At 38.6% G+C, this 23570-nt stretch overlaps 1 protein-coding gene across 5 annotated transcripts; it reads right to left on the bottom strand.

Moving 5' to 3' along the window:
* Positions 1 to 67: 67 nt before the first annotated feature.
* ccdc187 (coiled-coil domain containing 187) lies at positions 68 to 23437 on the bottom strand. 5 transcript variants are annotated; one of them, XM_058762353.1, is made up of 13 exons: positions 23197 to 23437; positions 19005 to 19095; positions 13699 to 13761; positions 12960 to 13089; positions 12642 to 12732; positions 8449 to 8527; positions 3270 to 4397; positions 2423 to 2538; positions 2085 to 2162; positions 1900 to 2013; positions 1453 to 1541; positions 1302 to 1375; positions 68 to 1202 (listed from the first exon to the last, which is right to left on the bottom strand). In XM_058762353.1, exons 2-13 carry the CDS (start codon positions 19051 to 19053, stop codon positions 1033 to 1035), a joined length of 2181 nt encoding a protein of 726 aa, XP_058618336.1. In that variant the 5' UTR covers positions 19054 to 19095; positions 23197 to 23437; the 3' UTR covers positions 68 to 1032. The 5 variants fall into 5 exon arrangements, 4 of the variants coding, with proteins under 4 accessions (XP_058618336.1, XP_058618335.1, XP_058618338.1 ...); XM_058762352.1 differs by lacking the exon at positions 23197 to 23437 and adding an exon at positions 19946 to 20213; XM_058762355.1 differs by lacking the exons at positions 3270 to 4397; positions 23197 to 23437 and adding an exon at positions 19946 to 20203.
* Positions 23438 to 23570: the final 133 nt, after the last annotated feature.

Raw genomic sequence — 23570 nt, 5'->3', positions numbered from 1 at the left:
CATGAATTTGTTGGTAATTAGGGAATGTCTTAAATTTGGACTATAGATAAAGGTTAATTCCACACAATTTCTGTTGTAAATGTAAAATGTGTTTATTGATGTGAATCAAGAAAGATTTATATATACAATATATGTCTTCTGTACAAAGCATTCATTAAACTTTATATAGACAATGAAGGCCTACTGATTCATGACAACACATTATTTACATTGTTGCCATAATATTCAATGAAAACATATACAGTATAATGTTAGCATTCAGCATCAGTACATAAATACATGGAAGTTTCATTTCCTCCAGCCTGGCAAAATTACTGCATATATTATAGACTATGAAGATGTACACTACAAAAGGAAGACGACTCGAGCCAAAATCGTGTAAACCACTAAATATTATTACAATAATATCAGAAACAGTAAATGTTTAATTTCTACAATGTGAATGCATGACCAGGTTCTGCAAAATGTTTTCATATCTTCTCACATAATGAAGGCGACCATTAGAAATGAAAATAACACTTTGGGTAAATTAAGACTAATGTAGTTCCTGGAATACAGGAAAAAAAAAGTACAAGCAATTTAAAAAGAATGCCTGATTGAATATCTTAAGAGATCAAGAGTCATGCAGAAAAACTCCAAAGAGGTTCACTCAACCATGTGCCAACTTCCTTCATCAATGCATAGTATCGTTTTAGGTTTTCCCAGAAGTCAAATGTGTTAGTGTACTGCTAGTGGTAGCTTTCCCTCTGTGGTTACATACCAGTCTTTTAACCAGCTGCTAAATAAAAATGAAACAAACCTAAGCAGCATGACATGACTTAAACAGATGTTTACTAGTAATAGCAGCATTATCTGGATGGAGTGTCCCTGTTTTGCAAGTTCAAGTTGATTTGTTGATAAAAGTATCCCAAGTCTTGGAGAAAGCAGAAGACTGGAAAGCACCAAACTGCCAGGACATGCATGCATTTCTTTAATCTAATTTGGTTATTAATTCAGTATTGGAGTTGATTTCACACTTTTATATGTCCAGCATCACTGCTGCTTGCAGTTCTCTTTCTCTTTCTGTTTTGCATTTTCCTTTTTCTCCTTGGGCTTTACTCGTCCCAGTTTGTCACTCTGTCGTTTCGTGGGGGGCACAAAAGTAGGTTCCTCCAAGGGGCTGTACAAACCAACTTGTTGTGAAGTTTGATTTTGACAGGAATCTATAAGTTAATAGTTTTGTAATTATTATTCATACCATTCATAAATACTTTAAAAGCTGTTTGTGTTATGTGAATGAATGAAAGCATCATTGCTTTGACCTGATTCAGCTGCATCCTTCCTTTGAAAGGTGGGGTCCAGCTCTTCTGCAATATTCCTGATGGCTTGCGGTTGCCTGTGGTGACACCAAAAGAAGTTAAAGAATATCTCCTGAAAATTAAGCCATAGTTCATAGAGAAAATAGTGATTTACATTGTCATGGAAACGTGACTAGGGTGCTGATTGTCTGGGGTTAAGTCATCAACTGGGGATTGAAGACCTTCGGAATCCAGTCTCTGCCTCTGTATATCAAACAGCAAAATTCATAATTAAATTATTTTGGAATTTCGTTGTACTACTACAAAAAAGGCAACTAAAGGTTAGTTCACTCTGGTCCAAACAAACACGAAGAGGGTTTTAGAATTTGGTGTTTGCTGAGATCAATATTTCCAAAGAACACATGTGGCAATACTGATGAATCATATGATCAAAAGTAAGGTTTAACCAGTTCATCAGTACTAATATCTGAAGACATGCATGGACAAGGCAATTCTGCAGAGGTGTCATTTGATGCATTCAGATAGTTGGAATTTTTTGTTATGAGTAATGAGTACGATTACACAATAACAAAAGATAATGTCAGTCTAAAAGTATGGCTACCTGTCTGTCACATGCTGTTTTCCTATCATTCTCCCCGTATTCTCGAACAGGTTCCAGCTCACGAGACCTCCGTTTAGCCTTTATCTCCTGTTTCTGCATGAAACGTGCAATTTCCTGCCACAAAATGACAATTTATGCCTCCATTTATGCATTGGAAAAGTAGCCCTCATTCAAACTCTGCTTACCTCATCCTGAGCAACCTGTGCTGCTCTGAAGTCTCCAATAGGACAGTCCCTTCTAAGAGGAGAGGAACCTTGCTGAGTCTGAGAGAAGAGAACACACTTCAGTAAACTTAGCAGGAAAGCAGCCCAGCAGGTTGGCTTGCTATACAATATACCAGTGATATTCAATCACATTCCTGGAGCCCCTCAACAGCAAACATTTTGAATGTCTCCTTTGACACTCCAAGTTCTTAGAGTCTTAAAATGTCTAATGAGCTGATGACCTGAATCAAGTGTGCTTGATTAAGGAGTAAGTGGAATATACCAAAACTGCAGTAGATATATTTGGTCTTGTAGTTCACCTCTTCGGCCAATCTCTCCTCCTCTTCCTGAAGCCTGCGGGCCAGCTCCTCATCCAGCAGCACTTGCTCCAAATCTCCCAAGTCAAGTGCAGCCATTCCACTCCTAAGAGAAGGTCCTGTCAGGTAATAAGGGCAAAATCACAACCAGATAATGTGGAGAGGAGACACAGGGTTTTCAGGCCACCATCACCTTCAGCCAGTTGGGCCACAACCAGATGTGTCCAATCCTGCTCCTTGAGGGCAATTGTCCTGCAGAGTTTAGCTTCACCACACTTACCTGGAAGGTTCTAATAATCCTGAAGACCTTAATTAGCTGGTTCAGGGGTGTAATTAGGGCTGGAGCTAATTTCCCCTGGAAGGTGGCCCTTCAGGACAAGGATTGGACACTTCTGGTTGAGACTGTTGAATGTGGATTTTCATTTGATTTAACTCATTGGGAATCTTACTGGTTAAGATTACAGCCCTGAAAACACATCTAAAGGACACACAAAGTAAGAGCCAAATCAAACCGTAAATGCAAGGCCAAGTCAAGAAGAACCAAGAATATTGAACAATGAGGTACTGAAAAAGGAGAAAACAACTGATGTTGCTCTAAGAGAAAGAGAAGCAGATGAGATTTTGAGGTTTTTGAGAAACAAGGATGAGATCTAGTCTCACTGGAGAAGGGACCAAGCTTAAGTAAAAGCAGATGAGACCAAAAAAAAAAAAAAAAAAAGGTCTCAACTCCCAAGATGTACACCGGAAGCACACAGGAATGGACAGGAGTTCTTGTTTACTGATTGGGTATGATTGGAAAGCAATGAGCAGATGTAGGGACAGGCTCAGCCACACTGCAGAGAGGGGTTACCTGCTCCAGAAGAGCGCCCACTGCAAGACTGGAGTCTTTGTATCCGTCTTTCCTCCCTCCTGCTCTCCCTCTCCAACTCTTCCTCTGTGCTCGATCTCTCTTCCTCGAAGGTCTGACAGCGCTCACTTTGACTTCGCCTCACTCTACAATCTCCACGCCTGTGGTCTCGGTCTATCCTCCTTTCATCCTCCGTTAATGATTGAGCTCTCTGCTGTGCATTTCTGCCTCTCACCATCTCCCAACTTCTCGTATCTCTCAAACGGTCCTCCACTTCCAACTCCAACTGTGGCACTCTAGGCTGCAGTGAGGCGGCATTATTTGAGGGTCTTGGTCTAGCCAAGTTAGAATCATCTACGCTGCATGTTCTGCTTCCCTCACGCACCGATGTCCTCCTGACGTTACCATGATAACTACAGCGCACTGAAATGTTTCGTCGAAACCCCTGAGCTTGAGTGTGGAGACCTTGAGTTTCTCTGAGGTGTGTGTGATCATCTCTAAGCATCCCTGCAGAACACTGAACTCTTTCCCTAGTGCCCCTGTGACCATTTTCAAATGTCCTATAACCGTTGACAAGATAACTGTTAGAGCGCCTCTGTTCATCTAGGAAATTAACATGTCTTTCCCTAAAACTCTCTCTACGGCCACAACCGTCTCCCTGCCACATTCTGTTATGATCCTCCCTCATGCTGCTGTGTCGACTCAGCCCTGTTCCTGAGACCTGCTGCTTCTGTCGCAATATTTTCTCAAGTTTATAGACTGGTTCAAAGAGATCTTCCTTGGAGCTGTGGCTGAGGTAGCCTTGCTCATTCATATCGTTCTTTATGAGCTTAATGACATCTCCCCATCCACCTGACAGGTGTGATGATCGGTTACTGCTGCTTTGGCTGGTCATGCTTTTGTCATCCTGCTCTAAATGAGCTCTGGAAGGTCTGCTGATCAGCCTCCTCTGCCCTACGGTGGGTTTGCTGTTCTGTCGTATGGCTGCAGGCCTACTGTACTCAATCAGGTCCTCCTCAGAGTCCGAGTAGGTGGGCGAGGAGGAGTGCTGCCATCTTCTGGTTGTAGAACGGTTGTGAGGAACATGAACAGGCCGGGGTAAGTATGGACGAGCAGGAATGCTTGTGGACTCTTTAGTAAAGCCAACCATGCAAACATAAAGCAGGGGATTTGAGAAATGGTTAGAGATCGGGGGGTGCAGAGTAAAACAGTTAACATATCAAGCTCTGTTTAAAAGTAAAAAGGACAAATGAAAATAAAACATGCATTGCATGAGAAAAACAACAAAAAAAAAAACATGGAGCTTCACTGAATTCAGGGTGATTCAGGACGTGGTTAGTAGTGTCATCATTTATTCACTCATGTCATTCCAAATGAATTTTCACCTTTGGGTGAAATATACTTTAACTGGGCTTGTTTCGCAAAACAAACATGTGGAAACATCAATTTTGCAGGCATGAATGAAATCAATATATTTAAAGCAATACTTGAAATTTTCTTGAAACTCTGTTGATTAGGGCTGTCGCGGTTAAGGAATTTCCCTTGCGGTAATTTTGAGTGGCTCAATAGCGCGGTATGCGGAGTATTACCGCATATATACAGTGAGGAAAATAAGTATTTGAACACCCTGCTATTTTGCAAGTTCTCCCACTTAGAAATCATGGAGGGGTCTGAAATTGTCATCATAGGTGCATGTCCACTGTGAGAGACAATCTAAAAAAAAAATCCAGAAATCACAATGTATGATTTTTTAACTATTTATTTGTATGATACAGCTGCAAATAAGTATTTGAACACCTGTCTATCAGCTAGAATTCTGACCCTCAAAGACCTGTTAGTCTGCCTTTAAAATGTCCACCTCCACTCCATTTATTATCCTAAATTAGATGCACCTGTTTGAGGTCGTTAGCTGCATAAAGACACCTGTCCACCCCATACAATCAGTAAGAATCCAACTACTAACATGGCCAAGACCAAAGAGCTGTCCAAAGACACTAGAGACAAAATGGTACACCTCCACAAGGCTGGAAAGGGCTACGGGGAAATTGCCAAGCAGCTTGGTGAAAAAAGGTCCACTGTTGGAGCAATCATTAGAAAATGGAAGAAGCTAAACATGACTGTCAATCTCCCTCGGACTGGGGCTCCATGCAAGATCTCACCTCGTGGGGTCTCAATGATCCTAAGAAAGGTGAGAAATCAGCCCAGAACTACACGGGAGGAGCTGGTCAATGACCTGAAAAGAGCTGGGACCACCGTTTCCAAGGTTACTGTTGGTAATACACTAAGGCGTCATGGTTTGAAATCATGCATGGCACGGAAGGTTCCCCTGCTTAAACCAGCACATGTCCAGGCCCGACTTAAGTTTGCCAATGACCATTTGGATGATCCAGAGGAGTCATGGGAGAAAGTCATGTGGTCAGATGAGACCAAAATAGAACTTTTGGTCATAATTCCACTAAACGTGTTTGGAGGAAGAAGAATGATGAGTACCATCCCAAGAACACCATCCCTACTGTGAAGCATGGGGTGGTAGCATCATGCTTTGGGGTGTTTTTCTGCACATGGGACAGGGCGACTGCACTGTATTAAGGAGAGGATGACCGGGGCCATGTATTGCGAGATTTTGGGAACAACCTCCTTCCCTCAGTTAGAGCATTGAAGATGGGTCGAGGCTGGGTCTTCCAACATGACAATGACCAAGCACACAGCCAGGATAACCAAGGAGTGGCTCTGTAAGAAGCATATCAAGGTTCTGGCGTGGCCTAGCCAGTCTCCAGACCTAAACCCAATAGAGAATCTTTGGAGGGAGCTCAAACTCCGTGTTTCTCAGCGACAGGCCAGAAACCTGACTGATCTAGAGAAGATCTGTGTGGAGGAGTGGGCCAAAATCCCTCCTGCAGTGTGTGCAAACCTGGTGAAAAACTACAGGAAACGCTTTGACCTCTGTAATTGCAAACAAAGGCTACTGTACCAAATATTAACATTGATTTTCTCAGGTGTTCAAATACTTATTTGCAGCTGTATCATACAAATAAATAGTTAAAAAAATCATACATTGTGATTTCTGGATTTTTTTTTTTAGATTATGTCTCTCACAGTGGACATGCACCTACGATGACAATTTCAGACCCCTCCATGATTTCTAAGTGGGAGAACTTGCAAAATAGCAGGGTGTTCAAATACTTATTTTCCTCACTGTATATATATGTATGTATATAAAATCGGTGTGTGTATGTGTTACGATGTAAGGAGGTCATATTCACAAACCAATAAAACCGAAACTAAATCGCGTTGAAACAGGAAGTGAAGTAAACAGAAGAGAATGACAAAATAACGGTCCACATAACAAAACTTAAACCTGACAATAAGATCATTAGTATATTGTTAGCCATATATATACACATATATTATATATTATATATATATATATATAACAGTTAGTTCTGATCCTCGCATCTGACTGGACAAGATACTTTTTCTGTTGATATTTCACCTGCGTGTTCTGGACGGCTGTCAGTCAGTGCAGCTTCATTGTTTCGCCTCAAGGTGGCGGCAAGACACTGTCTTTGAGTGAGTCTTTAAACCGTTCATTCAACTACACGTTCAAAAGCACTGATTCATTCAGAGATTTGTAATGAAACACGCTGTTTAAATCATTTTAACTTTGAGCGCCACTTTTAAAGGCTCAGCTGACCAGCAGAGCGTCGATGCTAAGACAGATTTCGCTTTCCTTGGACATGACAACCTGTATTCACAAATATACATGACTCGGCCTGAAGGACAGACGCAGGTAATCGCACGCGATCAGTCGATCTCGCTCTCATTCGCTGTCTGTTTAGGCTTGTTAAGTGCAAATTTACTGAGCCTCTGTGCAAATTAGCATAATACACATTTTTATCATTAGTAATATTCAGTACACATGCACGAAGTGTAAAACAAGAAGGGCGTAACCTTACGAAAAAGAAAACACTGAAATATCGCGGTTGCTGCGGTTGTTGCATTCCTCTGCGGTTATGCTCTTCAATAGCGCGATATTGCGGTTATCGCGACTACAACATAGTCATATAATCATAGATTACTGTTGATGCCATTAAAGGAATTCAGGTTTTAATGTCAGACTCAAAAGATGTGGTGTAACCATAGAACTTTTCAAACAGGAAACAAACATTACTGAACTGGACTTTAGGGTCATCATCCCAGACGATATGCCCTGTGGGGCTTAAAAAGCAAACGAAGCAGCTGGCTATGTGTGTCATACTGTATGATGGACGCATTAACAATACACTGCATGTTGAAACAAAGTATTTGTGTATTATTTCAGTACATTTAATATTCCAAATTTGCTTAATGATGATGGAGTACTCGGTGTAAGAAATAATCACCCGTGGAGTCACATTATTTTACCCCAAATCAGATGCTTATACAGGAAACAACCATTTGACTAGACAAAGAAAACACATGTGACAAGACATTGAGACATAGTCACGATGTTAGTGGGATAAGAAATTTTTACTATGAACATGTTTACTACTTATTTCTCCAAGAAAGCTACTGTTTTCAAAGTAAACGAGGGAAACAAACAGAAATACTGTTATACACGTAAAAGAACTGCTTTAATCATGCGTAAGTTGAGTTTCACACATTGTGCCCTTGGCATGTGAATGGCACCCATATTAACAGTATGCAGCATTTATACTGTATGTGAACATATCACGGATTCCCAGAGGTTCCACTGAAAGTAGTATCACAGATGAGCATATTTTTGCTGGGCCTCACATAACAAACTCATTGAAACTGCACTATAATCCTATTTATCAACATGATCTTTCACAAATCAAACTCAAAATCAGACTCAATTCAGATCACTTAAACAGTTTATAGCTATACTATGCGGTTCGGGTTCAGTGTCAATGTAAATGTGGCCCCCTTGACATGTAATTTAGATTTCACACTCCTAATAATCTATAAAATTTATGGCCATTATGAAAGAAAATATTAAATGCTGAATGTAACTATTTTCTATACAGAAGTGCAGCTTTGTCACACAACAGAAACATTGTCAGTGTGAACACATTGTGAGCCCGCTGTCACAAAAGAGTGGCCTACCTAATAAAACTGTTGAAGTTACACCACTTCATAAAAACTATTCAAGAACACCATGAATTACAGAGGAGTATTTTACCTCTACCATCTTTATGTTGGTAACTGCTCCTGTGTCTCAAATAAAGCTCTTCCTCTTCCTGTATCCTTTTTGCTATTTCCTAAAAAAACAACAACAAAAATAAGTTTTACAGATCATAATGGTCATTTGGGGAAGTGAGGATCTGTTTTTCTTTTTTTTTTTTAAACAAATTTTTAATGAATATAGAAAAACATGTAAAATATAGCTGTAGATTGTATTTGGAAAAGAAAAACTACTATAATAGCACGTCAGAAAGAACTAGATTGACAGTTATTCAGTTATGACACATTGAAGTGAAACCCTTAACTCTAAGCGTGGGCTTTGAGTGTATGAGCGGATTTATTTTTAGTCACAAAGACGCCAGCAATAGTCGGTGTACGTCAACAGAGGGGAATTTCCACGCTTACGTATCAAAGGCCATGAGACCTGCCCTCTCTTACTGCAAAAAGCCCACCATGCAGAATCTTCAAACAGCTATGTTCTCAGTTTGCAGCTAAACTGGCAAACAGGGGACACAATTTATCGCACAGCTGACCACAATGACTCACAAGTTTCCTCTGACAAAGTACGGTTGAAACATATCTTAACTGAATCAATTACAGTACGATTACCACAGTGACCATTTCTTTTATCTTATCACATGACTACTGACATTTTGTGCCATGTAAATAGAGATGAAATTTATGCTCATTTCATAAAGTTACAAACTATGATTTCTGCAAAAGTTTTACAAAAACAATTACTTGAACCCCTACAATTTTAATATATGCTTGTAAGTCACTAGGGTCTCGCTTGGTTACAATTTGAAAGATTTCTTATTTTGTATTTCTACCTGCCTTGAACGGTGTTATGAAATACTGTCCTTTAAAGTCTTGCAAAAACAACCATAACACAACACACCCTGTATATGACAGAGAATTTACAGCACTTAACCAGAAGATGGCAGAGTTCTGTCTCAATGACAAAAGTTCTTTCCTTTGACTTCTACTGAGCTAAAATCTGGGATTTTAATGCTGTTTACATACTTCAACATGAAGGAAAAATGTAAGACTTAAGGAGCTGGGCTAAATATTTATTTAAAAAAGTTTTTGAAGACCTTTGGAAATGGGAGAGATTGGAACATGGGAGAACAGTAAGTAAAGAGATGGTGAAGCTGTTTAGGTCAGATGTTTTTAAGTTACCTTAAGTTAAGTACCTTAATGGTTCACAAGGGGGTGCTAAGGCGCCTGTGGAAAACTTGAGAGAAAATAATAGGATTTTACAGCAATGTATTTTAACACTATGCTTTGAATTGGTATTTATTGTGAAACTTAACTATGTTTCTCCAATGTTCTAATAGTAGAAATAAAAACTAATATTTTGTAGAAAAAGCAAGATATGCTTATATCTAATCAAGATATATATATATATATATATATATATATATATATATATTATTAATAAGTATTTTGGCTTTAGCCAATGACAAAAAGCTAGTCTTTTAATTTTGGAAATTTTTGTCTAATACCATGCTTAATATTTTTCCACACACAGCATAAAATGGTCTATGGGCATACATAAAAATATATATCTGCCTTTAGTAAGAGGTCCCTTAGAAGGAAATCTTCATATCTGGGGGCCCCTTGCATTAAACTGTCATGTTAATCTCCTCAGCAGTGTCTCTCTATGTCTGTTGCCATCAGGTCCAGGTGTCCTCCTATTCTAATTAACCTGTTATGCTAACCTTTCTTACTTCACAGCACCAACCGAATTAAATCCACCATCCTGCGCTGAGAGATTCTAGCCCACACAGGGACTGGCTCCTGTCTCCAGGGGGCTGATTCGGAGCTTATCTGGCACCTGGACTCCAAAGAAATCACCCCTCCAGATGAGGTTTGTTTGTGTACACAACTATTAGAACTACTGGGTGAGAATTATGTTCAGCATTACTCTTTCCTGCTCCTGTAGGAGCTTGATAGGACAGCAGGCTTCAGAGCCACGTGTGGAGATGATATTTAGATGCGACCTGCTGCCTCACAGGCTTTAATTATCACAGGGCTGCAGGGGTGTAAATATGTATAATTAATGCAGCGGAATGACATTTTATGCACTATGCGAGGCCTGTCAGTGCGAAATATGCCACACAGGTTTGAAAAAACACCTTCAAGTTTACTAGTAAATATTAATTAAATAAGAATAAGCAGACTGATATTTTATCATGTCCATTTTAAAGGTCTAAACGAACATTTCATAACCGCAATGAGCACTTTTGGTGCTTTCCAGTAACATCTTTAAAATAAAATAAGATAAATATACTTGAGAAGCAGAACTGTGTAAGGTAATAACTTAGAATATCTGAAAAAAAAAAACTAAATTTACAAAGTTTATTCTAAAAAAAAACCTGATACTAAAAAGCCAGTGAGGTAATAAAAACCTAATTCAAGATATATTCTCTAAAAATAAATATTTTTCTCAAATCAGTCTTGTTTTAAATTTTGTTTTCAGTGCAAAACAAGAGCAAAATGTAAAAAGAACATGCATGATTTCTGCAGTGAAGCTGGCAGGTCAAGTCGTGACTCAAAAATACATGCAGAAACAGAGATCATGTTCACTATACAACTCTGAATCATAAAATGTCCCAAATGTTCAAAATTCCTTATTGTATTTTGAAATGCCTCACAGGGATGTTGACTCAGATTTATCTGGAGCCCAAATTTCCGAGATCACCTGCATGATAATAGGTGGTTAGGATCTAATAAATTGATATGCCAAAGTTCTCTGACTCAGATTTTCTACTTGCTGAGCCAACAATTTCCAGCTTTGCCACCTGACCCGGGACTCTCCCACTCTCAAGACACTCCCAAAAACACTCTTGATTTCCACAGTCATCCCCACAGGCTGTCTGTCTTCAAACAAATCTGAACAAGAGACTCCTTAATTAAGGTTCGCTGCAATGTCATTCAAGAAGAAAAATTAAACCTGAACAAGTTAATTATATTTCACGGCAGACTCAGAAACCTTGTTGCTACCCGTTTAAATTTCTCAGAGACTGTCCTGGATCATGATAATAATTTAATTCAACAAATGTAATCAGGATGTCTTACATGCAGAAATGCTCATCTCTTACTTTTGCTAAAATATTATTTACTATAAAAATGTGTTCTTTGAACTAAAAAGTCATAAAATCATTTTATCAGGACAACTACTATTCTAGGCAAATTAATTGTCTGTATGTGTGTATATCTATCTGTGTATTTTAATGCTCCGGAACAGTTTCCCCAAATACTCCTATATTTACTGCCTTACTATAAATCATAAACATTTTGGGGGAGAACTTCAATTTAATATTTATAAACTTTAAGATTTCATATTTAGCTGATGCTAAACTAACTTTTAGTACAGGTATTACAAAGATAGCTCACTCTGGAGCAACCAGAAATTAAAGGAATCGTTCACCCAAAAATGTAAATTTTGTTATCATTTACTCACCCTCATGTCGTTCCAAACCTGTATGAGCTTCTTTCTTATGTTGAACAAAAAATATATTTTGAATAATTTTAAAGAACCAAACAGTTGTTGGTTCCGATTGACTTCCATAGTAGGGAAATAAATACTATGGAAGTCAATGGGGACCAACAACTGTTTGATTACAAGCATTCTTCAAAATATCTTCTTTTATGTTCAACATAAGAAAGAAACTCATATAGGTATGGAACGACATGAGTGTCCAGACAAAATCTGGACTGAACTTCATGGATTATCGCTTGCAGCTTTTTAACCACTATGCCACACCACCTCCAACACAAAGAACTGCTATAACATTTATGGGACCCTAAATACAAAGCCCTAACTAAAGAAAAGCTGCAGATCCATAGAGATTTCCTTTTATTTCAGGAGGAGAACATTTCCACACTCAGCTTTTCTGCTTGTGACTCACTGAACTGTGCCTGGGGAGGTTATTTAAGGTGGGCTGGAGTTAAATGCATCTGAAGTTGATTAATGCACAGTATGAGTGTGATTTTTGATGCTCATTCCCGTGTGGTCTTTGCCAGCACTTACACTCCACAGGAGACTAGCTGAATACATCATCTCACTGGCGTCCCACAGTGACTCATTAATTATGGATCCATTTGATCCCTCAGTCAAAGTGGTTCAGAGGTGTAAATGAAAAACAGAAGGGGTGACGTTTACTGAGCCTGGAGTGCGTTACACACCTCGTCCTCCACTTCCCTCCTCCGAGCTTCGTCCGCACGCCGCTGGTTCTCCTCCTGAATCATGCGTGCATATTCGGAGTCTCGTTCCTCCCTTCACAGAAAAAAAACACCTTTGATATAATGAAAATAACTTAAAAACACATCTGTTTCCTTTAACGTAAGGAAGAAATGCCAAAACTGTCGCACTATTGGACACTGGTGGACTTTGGACATGCTATCAGCTACTGAACTGCTGATAAACAGTATACAAGCATGAATAGACAGTGTCATATCTGATAGTGGTGTGACTAGTCTTTGACTGCCTGTGTGTGATCTTACAGTTGGTGAGTGGTCTGGTGCTGCAGCATCTGAGCCCTCTGCTCCTCCTCATCCTGGAGTCTCTTGGCTACTCTGATGTCTCTTTGGACCAGCTGACTCCTCTGCACATTTGAGTTGTAGTACTGCTCAACTGTTGAAGAAAGCATGCAAGGTTACAGAAGAGCCCATGGAAGACACTACTGTTTAAAAGAATACAATATTACTGTTCTTACTGCGTTTTTGTTCACATAAACATAGGAGTAAATCTTACTGAGACTAAACTCATGAACTGTAGTGTATATCAGAATATTTAAATCTGATGCATTTGTTTCAGAAAATAATGTAATTAGACCTCCTGTAGTTTACTGTGAAAAGAAAGTGCACACTTGCACAGAGAGATCATCTGATTTACCTGTAAATCAACCTAATCACACAGTTTGTTTTGTTTTCATATGCCATTTAGGGGTGGGTTAAAGGCTCAGATGAAAAACATGAACCCAAATATTGATGTGGCAATCTCTGTGGACGGATGTTCAGAGAACAGACTAAAACTAAACTCTACCTTATTTGTCCAAGCAGGATATTTCAGTTAACCAGGCAGATTGACTCACATGAGAGGTCTTGTTACCGTATGTACTGAAACGCCCTTGTATTTTTAGGTGTGTGAACAGCAGCCCACTTTAGAAGTTTACAAAAGACGGCTGAATAAGATTTAAAATGCTTTAGGTGTGGCAGATGAAATTAGAGAAATGGGACTTACTTTCCTGCTCCTGCAGGTTATGAGCTAGAGCTCCATCCTCGAGTACAGCAAAACCCTGGCAAACTGCAAAGGAAAAACAACACTCAATACAACTTCAAAAAAATTAACAATTAAAAGAGAAATGCTGCTGATCTTTTATCAGTGGTCTTTATGATCACTTCAGATTATAAACGTATAGTATCTATAGTAGTTTAACCATAAATTACATTCAAGGCTGTAACTGGAGACTTTGTCAGAAAATACTGGCAGACATTTCAGAGTTCAGAGACATGCGGTGTTATTTCATGTCTTCAGAAATCGCTTCAGGTCATTTTAGTAAAGCTCATTTAAAAATGTTCATAGCACCACATTTGTGAAGCCTCATTTCAAAACAAATTAAAAAAAGACATTTTATCCCTTTAAAAAAAAAGTCTTAAATTCTTTATATACTAACTTTAAAAATGAGACACTCAAATTTCATGAAGCCATAATAACAGTCTGCATGACAATAACTGACCCTGGAAGCTTAAAAACAAAATTACACTTGTGGTTTTGGTCCCGTAGGTGTCACATTTAATTTTAAACCCCATGTTAAAATAATTGACAACCCAGAAAAGCTCTCGCTGTTTAAAAGAAATCCGTGTTGTGCTACTGAAAATAATTTGTCTCTCAATTTGTAAAACCAAACTAAATTTAAGTAAAGTCTATGGGGCAGGCATTTCAGAGGATTTAAAGTAAAAATACGAAGATTGCATTTTCTTCTGTACCAAAGTGTTCCTTAGCTACTTGAGCTCTAAAATAGTCTAAATCACTCTTTTAATGGAACTAAAATGTTTACTGTTCTAGGTGGATGAAGATCTGGTCATGCATTATTTTCTGTGCTAATCAGCAGCATTTTGATGCCATTGATAGAACTAAACTTTATTTAACCCAGAACATTCCTTTAACAAGAAGCAAAAACACAGAGTATCAGGTCAGTGAACTCTGAATTTAACAAATGTGCATGTGAACCCGAAAAGTACAGTTCTTGAGGGTCTTTCAAGATGATATACAGCCACATGAAATACACGTGTGTAAAGAAGTTGCTGCTTATATGAGAGCTGAGTGCAGATCTTTTGGAGCACTAAAGTATCACAAAAAATTTTTTTTTTTAAATAAATACTAGTCCTACTCGAATTTTTGGTGATTTGTTTGTGTTAAGGAGCAATTCTGTCCTTTATTTTGTGCATTGCCATTTTCTTACCTCTAGGGAAACCTATACAGTATGCAGTAAACCTTAAAAAGCTCAGTACAGTGTTCTGTACACTGCAGAATCCCTCAAGGAGTTAAAGTAAATAAGTTTTGTGCTACATGTTGAGGTGAACGTTGAGTAGTGAAGATTGAAGCAGTGTCACTGGTGTTACCAAACAAACATATACTGCCCTCATAAACGCTCATGGCAACAAAACTTCAACAATCCCATGGTGCCGCCCCTCAGGATATCCACAAAGTGTACGCCAAATTCAAATTTAGTAAAAAGCAACCTCAAATTCAGCGATTTACAGGGCAGCTGAGTCGCAGAGAGTTTCTGAAAGGAATAAGGCCTGTAATTGACACAACAGCTGGAGTCTGAGGCTTTAGCGCTGGTGCCGGACCTGCGGTCAGGACAGAGAACATTACAGACACTGAGAGCGTTTTACTAAATCAAGAGCCACCCCATCAGTGTAACTGCTGGATTCACACTCAACAGGACTGAAACTTAACACAAATGACTCTAGCTACATCTGCTTTACTTCAGGATGGCCTGAGCAATTATGCTGAATTAGAGTAGCATGACAATAATATCCTAATGGAGACATACTGACTTCAGCACAACCTCTGACCTGAGCAGCTGGTGGGAATCTAAGTATAGCTCTGAGGCCCAGCCACCCCGTCTGGTGGAGTGAAACTACCGACCCCCTAAAAATGCGAGCAAAGAGAAATAATCCTTCTGTGGGGTATCCCAGATTTAAATGCAACCGTTTCAGTATCCAAAAAGACAAATGTATTTTCTGCTTGAGCCCACCTGCTGCATATTGTGATAACCCATATCAGGTTACACAAGCACCTCCCAACAATGCGCTCACACATCCATATCCACCCAGAGCGCACACACATACGCCTGCACACAGGAGGAATGGTTTCCAGATGTGCCAGCAGCAGAAAAAAGACAAGCTGAGTAGAAGGATAGTGAGATTGGTGGCGTTTACTTTGGAAAGGCGTACAGACAAGGGCAAAACATAATGGTCAGTGTCTTTGTCCTCTTTTGAGACATCCAGTGGCTCTGTAGACTCAGTAGCTGGTTTGTTTTGTCCAGCAGCCAACATACTCGCTGCCTGGGGACAGGGCATGATAAGAACGCTAAAATCAACAGAAATACACTACAAAAATATTTGTGGACCCTATATATTTTTTGCTAATATTTAAACGTATGCCAGAAAAAGCATTTTGATGTTGCATTACAAATGACATGCAAGCCTATTCATCAAATGCCACGATAACTATAAGATTTAAAGGTTTAGACAACTGTTCAAAAGTTTGGGGCCAGTAAATTTTTTTTAAAGAAATTAATACTTTTATTCAGCAAGGATGCATTCAATTGATCAAAAGTGACAGAATAGACATGTATAATGTTACAAAAGAATTCTATTTGAAAATTGCAGTTTTTAAAAAAAAACATTTTATTCAAAGAATTCTGGAATCAATTTATCAGAGTTTCCACAAAAATATTAAGCAGCACAACTGTTTCAATTGACAATAATAAATTGTTTTTAGAGCACCAAATCAGCATTAGAATGATTTCTTAAGCATCATGAAAATTCAGCTTTGCTATAACAGGAATAAATTACTTTAAAAAAAAGGTACTTTTAATGAAAATATTTCGCAATATTACAATATGTATTTTGATCAAACAAATGCAACCTTGGTGAGCTGTTTAATGCTTTAAAAACCTAAACAATCTTAGAATACTATAGAGTACATGGCAATTAGGTAACAGTTTAGCTACCAATTCTCACTATTAACTAGTTGCTTATTAGCATGCATAATGGCTGTTTATTAGTACTTATAAAGCAGATATTAATGCCTTATTCTGCATTACCATATTCTAGTTCCCTTTTAATCCACCCCATACCAAAACTTAACAACTACCTTAACTATGTATTAATAAGCAGCAAATTAGGAGTTTATTAAGGCAAAAGTCATAGTTAATAGTGAGAATTGGTCCCCAAACTAAAGTGTGACCAACAATTATTCTCAAACTTAAGATCCTCTTTCAATCAATTTCTTTTGTATCAAGGTGTTTACATGCAATATAAGATTCACGACCGGGCTATCAGTTGGATTATAAAATTATCAGTCTCATTTAATCAGAGCTACTGTTCTCAGGAAGCATAACGCAGCAAAAGACATGTGAAGCCTATGCTAGCATGCTAGCCATGTACATACACCTACAGCCAGTTATTAAAAACATCTGGTCTGATTCCTTTAGTCAAAACAATCCTAACAACACAAGGACAACAGAATGAACTACTGACAGTTGAATTTAGTATGTTGATTAAGTTTGGTCAGGAAAACACATTAGTCTTCTCTCTAAACACCGATCTGTCCCTCAAACTACACCTAAACTGATAAGATTCCTGACAGCTGTATCCACCCCCATAACAGTTCAGGCAGTGCTGGGGATTTCTGCTCATCTTTATCTACAGCTGAGGAATTCCAGAACCCCTAACAGCAGGAGGCTCATGTCTCTAAATTTCCAGTCAACAAAAAAACAACACTCACAGATTCACACGCTGAAAGGATCGTCCATTTTATCCAGTCAATGAGGGAGAAGCTGTACACCTGTGTTACTATACAATTCACTCTCGACAGTCTAAACACCTGTTAACTTCATACGCTCCTCTCGTTGTAGGAGGAGGGATTTGAGCCTGCAGACCCGGTTCTAGAAGCGATGTGGTTTAGTGGACCTGAGGTGTCTGATTGAGGCGCGGAGTGGATTGGCAGGCAAGAGGGTGTGGATATACAGTTGTCAAACTAGTTTTGCAGAAGCCAGGCCAAAAAAGACATGCTCATATTACAAAGAGAGGCGAAACATATGTTTGAAAGCATACACGCATACTTTAAAAATATGATACGCCCATTTAAAAAATAAGATTGAGCAGTCACAGCATGCAAAACAGACAGAGACAAAACAAAATGAGATGAAACAAAACAAGTGGTTGAGCTGAGATAGGAAGTCTGAGATAGATCTGCCAATCTCACCAAGGCTACATGTATGTACTTGATCAAAAAAACAAAAGAAAGAAAAAATGTAAAACAATTTTTTTTGTAAAATCATGATATTGCTCAATTAAATGTGCCCTTGCTGAAGAAAAATATTAACTTCTTTCAGAAAAAAAAAAAAAAAAAAAGTCTTACTGACCCCAAACATTTGAACAGTAATATATAGTTGCCACTATCAGACATTTATAAATATCTATCTGGCCAGAGGTTTCACGGCATAAAGAGGAAAAGGGTCAGTGAAGGCATGGAGTATTCAAGGATGCAAAGGGGTTAAAGGGCAGTGAGGAAAGAGGCTGCCGTTTCTCAAGGGAACTGGGGTATAGAGACAGCATTCCCAAGACTACGGCAAGAGAACTACCAGAGCAAAAACACATCCACAGGAACTGATAAAACAAGAGTGAAGACAAAGGGAGCTCACTAAGATAGATTTATTACACAATGCTTTGGGGAACTAGTACTGAAAACAAACTGAGGAAATGAAAACACTATTGCTCACAGGCCAAGTTTAAAGGATATAAAATCAATGGGAAAAACATGGCATAGTAATGCATAGACATGGTAAGGCATAGACATTAGTTAATTGGGTGATCTAATAGAATCTTTGTTCTATAACCAGTGCTTGTTTAAGCGTAAAAATACAAAGCAAAACAATGAAAGCATTGTGTACACAACGAGAACGGAAGGGAAATCATCATCAAGGTTTCCCCCTTCAAAAGAAGCATAAAAGACAATCGCAAACAGAGCCATGTGGAAAGGCTCTTTCACCAATGGAAAAAAAGACAGCTCTTTTGCTTCTGAGATATACAGCAGACGTCTGGAATGTTAATCAGATCTCAGACTTATCAGCAAAAGCTTGCAGCACATGGGATATAACATCAGAATGAGACATCAGATTGGGAATCAACAATCAGTCCCACAATGATGTGACAAATTTTGGAATTTTACACATCATAGGCCTACAACATTATAGCACAAATCACCCAAAATGAAATGGTCTGCAATGATGCATGTCAGGCAGGTCTTACCCTCCTGGACTCTGGGCAGGTTGGACTGATCCACCTCCAGCTCTGCCATGACTTCTGGCACTGCTCAACAACTCATGCCATTCAGCAACACCTAGTCTCATGAGAGAGAGAGAGAGAGAGAGAGACAGAGAGAGAGAGACTGATTAGTGCTAGACTGACTGGGCCAAAGTAGCTTATTTGGACACTGTGAGTGTCCCAACAAACACAAAGCTTTTGACAAACCACTGCTAGAATATTTGGATGTTACAACACATTTTATTAACAAACAAACAAAAATTATATAATTATATTATACTTAAAACAAACACAAACAAAAAAATAAGCAATATATTCTTCTTTAGAATGCATCTGTAAAAACAAAAAACAGGAATAGTTGTATAACACATCTGTAAAATAAAAATATCTAAAAATAAAAAAATTAAACATTAAATAAAAATTAAACAAGTCATTCCTTTAAACCACTTGCAAAATAAAATAATAAAAAAAAAAAAAAAAAAAAATTAAAGCCATTTATTTAAGAGGTCATCTGTAAATAAATGCAAACATAGCCATAATAAATAAATGTTTTAAACAGTAAATACATTACTGGTTTAAAAGTAATTCGAATTTAGACGTATATGACAAAAATATCGACTCAATCAGAGCATAAATTGTGTTTTGCTATAATAGCCTACGCTTTGACAGAAAGCATAAACAAACACTGTGTGAAGACAAAATATATGACAAAGCAGCTAATGCAAAAAAGCCCAGAAACAAAACAGAGCGAAATTAAAACAACCAAAAAACAAAAACAAAAAAAAACCCAGCAAAAGTCAAATGAATGGGGACAGTACGGTAAATGGATCTTCACATTCCTCACGATTTTCACCACAATGATTCATCACAAAAACATCAAACACTGAAAACATGATTCACTACAGACACCAAACACAGCGTCTTACCTGCTCCGCGCTTCTCTCCTCTATAAATGCTCTTTTCTGTGTTCAACTACTTGTTGCATTCTAGGGCTACTCGAACAACTCTCACTTCTCATAAGCTCATACTTGAATTCGGCAGTGTCTGAAACAAGCCTGAACTATAATCACCCAGTTTCAAAGTTTCCGACTAGACAGGCTGTTTTTGACAATGAGACAATGGCATGAAGCTTCCACAGGGATGGGAAGCCAGCGCGGACAAACTTCACGCTCCCTCCCTCGACCAGCGCGCTCATTACATCACACTTGTGCATCCAATCACATCAAACATTAACACAAATATAATTTAACAATGCATAAAGACGGGGAACTTTAATGCCCTGGTTCGCTCTTTAAAATATACTTAGATCTAAAGTCTTTTTTTAATTGTAATGATTGAAATGTTGAGAAACATCACTAAAAATAATAGCAAATTATTATTCAGTTACATTTTCTCAAGTTTAGTTAGGCTAAATGAATAGTGCATAATAAATGCATAGTATTTTACTCTGTTACAAAGTGTTCCTCAGAGGTGTGGGATGATATTCTGCCCTCTACTGGTGAGTCAGTCTTAAAATTCATGCATTCTGAAGGAAACTTTACTCTTCGTTCTTGTTTATTTTGTCCTAGGCTAGGAGACTAAATAAGTAGGCTATAACTAAATAATACTTATAAAAATAATAATTAAAATACTTATTTAAGAAAAGTAGTATGAATCTGTCATTGCTATTTTTTTAACTTTAGTAACTAAGGTCTACAACCCGAATTCCAGAAATGTTTTTTTTTTTTTATTATTTGAATAAAATGAAAACTAAAAGAACTTCAAAAATCACATGAGCCAATATTTTATTCACAATAAAACATAGATAACATAAATGTTTAAACTGAGAAATTTTACAATTTTATGTACAAAATAAGCTCATTTCAAATTTGATGCATGTTTACCATGGTGTAGCATCTCCTCTTCTTTTCAAAACAGTTTGAAGATGTCTGGGCATCAAGGTTATGAGTTTCTGGAGTTTGGTCCCATTCTTACTTGATATAGGTTTCCAGCTGCTGAAGAGTTTGTGGTTGTCTTTGACGTATTTTTCATTTAATGATGTGCCAAATGTTCTCTATAGGTGAAAGATCTGGACTGCAGGCAGGCTAATTCAGCACCGGACTCTTCTACTACGAAGCCATGCTGTTGTAATAGCTGCAGTATGTGGTTTTGCATTGTCCTGCTGAAATACACGTCATCTGGAGGGGAGCATATGTTGCTCTTAAACCTTTATATACCTTTCAGCATTCATAGTGCCTTCCAAAACATGCAAGCTGCCCATACCGTATGCACTTATGCACCCCCATACCATCAGAGATGCTGGATTTTGAACTGAACACTGATAACACACTGGAAGATCTCCCTCCTCTTTAGCCCAGAGGACACGGCGTTTGTGATTTCCAACAAGAATGTCAAATTTGGACTCGTCTGACCATAGAACACTTTTCCACTTTGAAACAGTCCATTTTAAATGAGCCTTGGCCCACAGGAGACGACGGCGCTTCTGGACCATGTTCACATATGCCTTCCTTTTTGCATGATAGAGCTTTAGTTGGCATCTGCAGATGGCACGGCGGATTGTGTTTACCGACAGTGGTTTCTGGAAGTATTCCTGGGCCCATTTAGTAATGTCAATGACAGAATCATGCCGATGAGTGATGCAGTGTTGTTTGAGGGCTCGAAGACCACAGGCATCCAACAAAGGTCTTTGGCCTTGTCCCTTACGCACAGAGATTTCAGTGATGTTATGCACTGTAGATGATGAGATTTACAAAGCCTTTGCAATTTGATGTTGACGAACTTTGTTAATAAAGTATTCCACAATCTTTTTACGCACTCTTTCACAGATTGGAGAGTCTCTGCCCATCTTTACTTCTGAGAGACTCTGCCTCTCTAAGGGCCTGTTTACACCTGGACACTTCATGCGTTTTCTACATGGGCGTAACCACCATATACTTTGGGGGGGACGTGTCCCCCCCAAAATTGGAAAAATACCAATCTGTCCCCCCCAATAATAGGCCTATTATATTGTAATATGTGACATATGGTATTCCCTCCTTTAATGAACCCTGGTTGTAGCCTAGTGGATCTGTTATTTCCGATTTACTTTCAATTTAGGAAAAACAAGGGAAACAAAACTGTGTGACCACCCCCCCTCGATTGTACACTTGGTTGAGCCCGTAAACGCCGGCTTGCGGCATCGTTTGAAAAAACCGCTCAGTCCGACTGTAACTGGTGCTTAAATGAAATGAAGGTAGGAGCTAAAACAAAGAAGCAGGACCGGACGAACAGGCGGACATTCGCCTTTTTTTTTCAGACGGTAACAGAGGCGCGGGAAGTGGGGCTGTCACTGTTTTTTTCTGTGGGCAACTGTTTAATTGTTGGGAATAAAAAAGTGCAAATATCCATGTTGTTGACAGAGGCTATTTACATTAATTCCACCCACAAACGTATTATTGGGGTAGTCAAATTAGCAAAAGACGGTTATCATTCGTAAGATTCAGTGGCGCAGATGGTAAAGCGTGTGTTACGCTTCTTTTGACACGCTCGACCGGGGTTCGAATCTGCCTTTTGGCGAACTTTTTTTCTCCCTTTTTAAATTTCAAATCACATCAGAAAAGCATTTATTTTCCAATAAAAATGAAGTAAATAATTGTTGTTCACATTTGGACCCCCCCATCCCTTGGTTTTCTATGATCGGATATCTATCTGATTTGTTAAAACAATTCACAATCCTGCTGTGTGAATGAGTTCTGACTGATAAATACATAGGCGATGACCTACAGCCAATGAGAGAGCAAGATACAGGGCAGCGGGAAGGACTTTTTTTTTTTTTTTTTTAACAAAGCCAGCCATTTACAAACAATGTGCCTACATTTTTGCATTAGACTATACAGAACAGGTAGGCTACATGAAGATGAAGAAGGGGCTAGGGTTTTTCCTGTAAATAATATTCTTCTATAAAGGACAAAAGATTTATTGCATTTTTTCTTTTTCATCACTTTGAGGCTATAAGAAATAAACTCATTATAAAATGCACAACACGTTGGTTTCACTTTCAAGTAGGCTACTTAGATTTGTGTATATAAAAATTTCCCAGCAGAAGTATGTTTGTTAAGGAGTCATCTTTGTTAATTACTGTGTGTTCGGGGAGGACTTATAGACCATAATATCAGCGTGATCTTGCATTATTTATTACCTTATCACTTCTCGCGTGCGTTTGGCTGTAGTTTGCGGAGCAGACAGAGCTGTCGGCGATTCTTCCTCTTGTAAAGTCATGCAGTGACTCCTGTCGCCGATCCATCGTGCAATGTGAACACAATGTGAAGCGACTGAATGCAACCCCAGATAATCGTGCAGTGTGAAAACAACGGTGATCCGATGACTTTGAAAATCGTGCAGTGTGAACTACTTTTAATGAAGATGATTGTTTTGTGTGTTGAGCATCTGCGTCTTACTTTCAGTTTCATTTGCGGCAGTTTGCGTGTTGGCTTGCTGAAGATATACTCAGCTACTCATATTTTTGTCTTGTCCTCGTTATCGTTGAGAAAACCTAATTCTAAGATAAAAGCT

Source organism: Onychostoma macrolepis, chromosome 23, assembly GCF_012432095.1.
Source record: "Onychostoma macrolepis isolate SWU-2019 chromosome 23, ASM1243209v1, whole genome shotgun sequence".
Classification (NCBI taxonomy): Eukaryota; Metazoa; Chordata; class Actinopteri; order Cypriniformes; family Cyprinidae; genus Onychostoma; species Onychostoma macrolepis.
The sequence above is the reverse complement of the archived record's forward strand: the minus strand, read 5'-3'. Positions and strand labels throughout refer to the sequence as shown.